Source organism: Lolium perenne, chromosome 5, assembly GCF_019359855.2.
Source record: "Lolium perenne isolate Kyuss_39 chromosome 5, Kyuss_2.0, whole genome shotgun sequence".
In the NCBI taxonomy this organism is placed as follows: Eukaryota; Viridiplantae; Streptophyta; class Magnoliopsida; order Poales; family Poaceae; genus Lolium; species Lolium perenne.
The window spans coordinates 152995929-153000554 of record NC_067248.2 but is presented as its reverse complement, the minus strand read 5'-3'; the positions used below and the strand labels follow the sequence as shown (position 1 = coordinate 153000554).

Here is a 4626-nt window from a genome sequence, read left to right as displayed (position 1 = left end):
TACATCCCAATATCCCATTAGAGGATGACATAAAGTGATTATTGCCATCACGATTAGAAGATACAAGGTTGACCAACAAGATGCGCGAAGATTGAATTCAATTTGGTCAACACATGAAACATAAAGAATGTACCACATGATATCAAGTGATCTTGTGGTGATATGGTAAGATTCTCAATTATGCTTTGTGAAATAACCTATTATCTACGTGTCTCTGTGTTGTCTATATGGTCTTGGTATCTTTTTCCATGGATATGCATTAAAAGGTAGCTCCTATAGAGCCCATGAGAGGATATCATCAAGTGTTGATGATCATTCAGGTTGAGAAGTGCAAGTTCAAGATGATCATATGAGAAGATCATGTGCTTGGATATTGTTATCCATTTGGTGATAATGGACATGTGAATATGTGCTTTAATGAATCTATACCATAGTGGTGTATGGGGTGGAAAATTTTGAGTGAAGCAATAATGATCAAGTGAAGCGTTCCGGCTTCAATGAAGCATGAAGCATCGCCATCAAGATCATGCGGGATGCGCAAGGAAGTGGTATGGCCTTGCTAGGTTTTCCTTTTACCGGTCTCAAGGTGTATGTTGGGAAACCAAATTATAGCATAGATAGACACACTATCAATAGGGGATTTGTTGAGTAACTTAATCACACCTTCATAAGGAGCTCAATCAATTTCTTACATTGCATATCCCTATTTTCTTCTTATTGGTGTCTCTCTCCGTGAGTTTGTTGAGCTTGTTTCTATCTTTCAACAAGTTTATGTTCATCGAAAAAGGAATCCGTATGCGTGTTCTATAGGGTTTCAAGTCTGGAGGTTTTATCGGCCCTTCATTTTGGGAGATTTCACACCTTCCCGATCTTGGTATTTTATCTCCTAATTTTATCTGCATGAAGATCACTCTGTTATCTTCAAAACATGCCTAAGTTCATCGAAATCGGAGTCAGAATGATAGATTTATTGCGGTTTTTGTAAGAGTAGTTTTCTATCGTTTTTGGGGCCAGTCAACCAATGTTGTTAACCGACGGATGCTAGGACCGACCCTACCGATCGAAATAATAGTAGCATATTCGATCGGGCTTTGGTTCATGTCTCAGTTGAATGGAGCGGTCGGTCTGACCGATTGTGCGATCGCCGGGAGACCGATAGACCTAGTTTTTCCCCCAACGGTCATATTTGGATTTTCCTATAAAAGGGTGCTTCCTTACCAACATTTACCTATGGTTCTTGAGAATGTTTTCTCACCACCATTGTTGACCCCCATGAGCTTGCTTCCCCTCCCATCCCTCCTATGACTCTTACATCTTTCTAAGGGCTTTAAAGAGAATATCTAGATCTACAATCCCATCAATCAATTCCTCCTCCGAGTAAGGAGAACCCATTGGATCTAGTTCCTGGAGTCACTGGTTGATCTCCACCATTGTTCTTTCTCTCTAATTCCTCCCTAGAACATGTTGCTTTGGTGGAATTTTAGAGTGAAGGATCTGAGCACCGTTGGTGTTCTTGCTTTGCATGCTTGCGTAACTGTTAACCTCTCAATTATGACCTGTATGAGTGAGAGACCGTGATCTTGTTACTCTTGGAGGGTAACCTCCTAGTTGGCTTGTCGGTTGGGGTATTGAACCGTAGGGTCGAGAAGGTAAAGCAATGTTTTCTCCCAAACTAGATTGTCACAATTTTAGTTATCTATGCACCACACAAATTAAACATACAGAAGGTAATGGTGTCTTTCAAGTTTTAAGTTAACAAAGTAACGGTCGTGAGGATCCTCACAAACGTCCCGATCTCACAAAGTATGGATCAAGAGGACACGGCAAAGGTTATAATCCTTAGGTAACAGTGGACCTAGGTTTATGGGTTCACTCAATCTTTGGTTTGGAGTAAGCTGTTATTGTTTACATTGGTCCATTTTATTTTTCATTGGAAAATAAAAACCCTTTGGTTTGAAATGTGGCACTGAAATTGGGTTTCATTTATTAATTTAGAGCAGGAAAGCTGGCATGGCTGCAAGCATCCCTGAGAGGAGGCAAGGTCCATCACGAGCGAAGGTGAGAAAAGACAGCACTGCCCGCTAGGCGCTAGCAGCCGCAGTACCCCCAAAAGTTGAACGCCACTGCGAGGGAAGGAAACCTCCCGCAAAATATCAAAACCCATCTTCCCTCCCTCCATGCCTGGCTCTCTCTCTCTGCCTCTGCCTGCACGCTGCACGCACACTACCGAGCCGAGCCTCAGCGAGCAATAAAAAAGAAGCTGCCTTCTCTCTCTCTCTTCGTCTTCCTCCAGCTCCCGAACCCCAATAAAACCTCTCCACCCTTTCCCTCCTATCCCATTTCTCCTTCTTCTCTCATCACTCCACTCCTCCCACTGCTCGAGGAGGCCACCCCAACCAGCCTAGCCCGGCCCGCACTTAAAGCCACCACCTTGCTACCTCGCCGCGCCGCGCCGCGCCATGGAAGGGGAGAAGCTCTCCTCTTCCACCATTCCCGCCGCGCCCTGACCAAAGCTCTCCCCCAAACCACACTCACTGAGTCACCGCACCCCACTACCACCCATGGCGTTCGCCGCGCTCTTCGCCGACTCGCTCTTCTGCTCCGAGGAGCGCCTCGACGACCTGTTCCAAGAACCGGCCCAGGACGACGACTGGCCAGACCCGCCGCCGCAGCCGCCGCAGCAGCAGCAGCCGGCCCTCGACGACGAGCTGCCGGCGCTGTTCGAGGCGTACAGGCGCAAGGAGGAGCCGCTGCCGGACCACGGCGAGCGGTACGGCGGCAATGCGGGCCGGGAGGCGGCGGTCGGCTGGGCCACGCGCGCCGCCGCCAGGCTCGGCTTCTCCGCCCTCACCGCCGCGCTCGCCACCGCCTACCTCGACCGCTGCTTCCTGGGCGCCGGCGGCGCGATGCGGCTCGGGGACCAGCCCTGGAAGGCGCGCCTCGCCGCCGTCGCCTGCGTCGCGCTCGCCGCCAAGGTCGAGGAGACGCGCGTGCCGCTGCTCCTCGACCTCCAGCTCCTCGCCGCCGGGCCCGACGCCGACGCCGGTGCCGGCGCCTACGTGTTCGACTCCGACACCATGTACCGGATGGAGGCCATCGTGCTCAACGAGCTCGCATGGCGCATGCACCCCGTCACGCCATTCTCCTTCCTCCACCCCGTCCTCGCCGCCGCCCGCCTGCGCCACTGCGAGGCCCTCCTGCTCGCCGCGATGACAGGTCGGCTCTCGCCTCTTTCCAACCCCTCCCTGCATTCCCTTCTCACAAGACTCCATCTTTATGCTGCTGTCGTTACTCGCATCGACTGACTCTGACTCTACCCGTGCCGTGGCAGACTGGAGGTGGCCTCGGCACCGCCCCTCGGCGTGGGCCGCCGCGGCATTGTGCGTCACGGCCGGATTCGGCACCGACGACGGCGACGCCGACCTCCTGGCCCTCATCAACGCCCCCGAGGTCAGCTCCCGGCTTCGGCATTCTCTTCTCACTATTGCTAGTGCTTGCCTGCCGCACTTATTTCCTGTCTTGTCGTCGTGCCCATGCCGTCCTTGCGCTCAACTGACTGACAATGCCGCACGCAGGACGAGGTGGCGGAATGCGCCAAGATCCTCACCGGGGAGGCGGGCTTCGTGCTCCACAACAAGCGCAAGCGCGCGCCGGCGGGGCTGCACTCGCCGCCGCTCAGCCCGATCGGCGTCATCGGCTCGGCGGCCTACTTCAGCCGCGAGAGCTCCACCAGCAGCGCGGACGCGGTCACCACCGCGTGGCCAGGGTGCGTCTCCGTGTCGTCCTCCCCGGATCCCGCCGCCCGGCCGCCCAAGCGCGCTACCGCCATGGTGATGCTTCCACCCGACGAGGAGAGCCGCGACGCCTGGCCCTAGACGGCACGGACCGGCGGCGCCGGCCAAGCTAGCTACCTACCTATATGGCCCGATCGCTCGCCGCAGAACAGCCACCACTCCGGCGATCTGCTAAAGCCGTTAATGAGAAGCCAGACAGGAAGGCGAAGAAACGAAAAAGCTGTAATTTTGCTTGCTTACTGCAATGCGGTTGGACAAGATGGTTCTTGTTAGGGGGAGGAGGTTGGGAGATTAAGCCGCCATTGACGAGGGGGCAAGCTAAGCTAGTAGGCAGCTGTAACAACAGAGGAGGGCGACAGCGGAAGTTTGCTCCATCTCCAGCTTTGCTTGCTTGCTATACCTCTCTGCAATGGCGCCATGAATGCAATTCCCCACTTCCAATGAGCTCTACTACTACTACATCTATCTACATTGATATGTCCCCGTGTTGGCTTCTCATTTTATCTAAATAAATGTGCATAAACCCTCCGTACTCCCGATCTCTTCTGATGATGAACCCTTGATTGTGTGGCTACTCCGTTTGGCATTAAAACTGGGTCATGGGAATGTCTGTTCTCATGTGCCTTGTTAACGAGATGAGACGAGAGCAACAGGTAAATGGTTTCGTGTGGATCATAATTGGTGATTTGCTCATACATTTATGCCCCACATGTACTCTTCTGCATCAAAACTGGAGTACCTAATTGACACCAGCAGATTAGTAGTAGGGGGTGCATAAACCCTCAGTACTGGTTCTCTCTTCTGATGACAAACCCTTGATTGTGTGGCTACT

General features: G+C 52.6%; 1 protein-coding gene across 1 annotated transcript; it reads left to right on the top strand.

The window, feature by feature from the left end:
* The first annotated feature begins 2273 nt into the window (after positions 1–2273).
* LOC127300278 (cyclin-D3-2-like) lies at positions 2274–4322 on the top strand. The gene is made up of 3 exons (XM_051330377.2): positions 2274–3216; positions 3332–3450; positions 3576–4322. The coding sequence occupies exons 1-3, from the start codon at positions 2562–2564 to the stop codon at positions 3873–3875; spliced, it is 1074 nt and encodes a 357-aa protein (XP_051186337.1). The 5' UTR covers positions 2274–2561; the 3' UTR covers positions 3876–4322.
* The last annotated feature ends 304 nt before the right edge of the window (positions 4323–4626 follow it).

Excerpts from the sequence above, each read along its gene's own strand:
- LOC127300278 (XM_051330377.2), top strand. The coding sequence starts at position 2,562 with ATGGCGTTCGCCGCGCTCTTCGCCGACTCGCTCTTCTGCTCCGAGGAG. Across the intron at positions 3,217-3,331 it reads CCTGCTCGCCGCGATGACAG|ACTGGAGGTGGCCTCGGCAC; the intron begins GTCGGCTCTCGC and ends GTGCCGTGGCAG. Across the intron at positions 3,451-3,575 it reads CCCTCATCAACGCCCCCGAG|GACGAGGTGGCGGAATGCGC; the intron begins GTCAGCTCCCGG and ends TGCCGCACGCAG.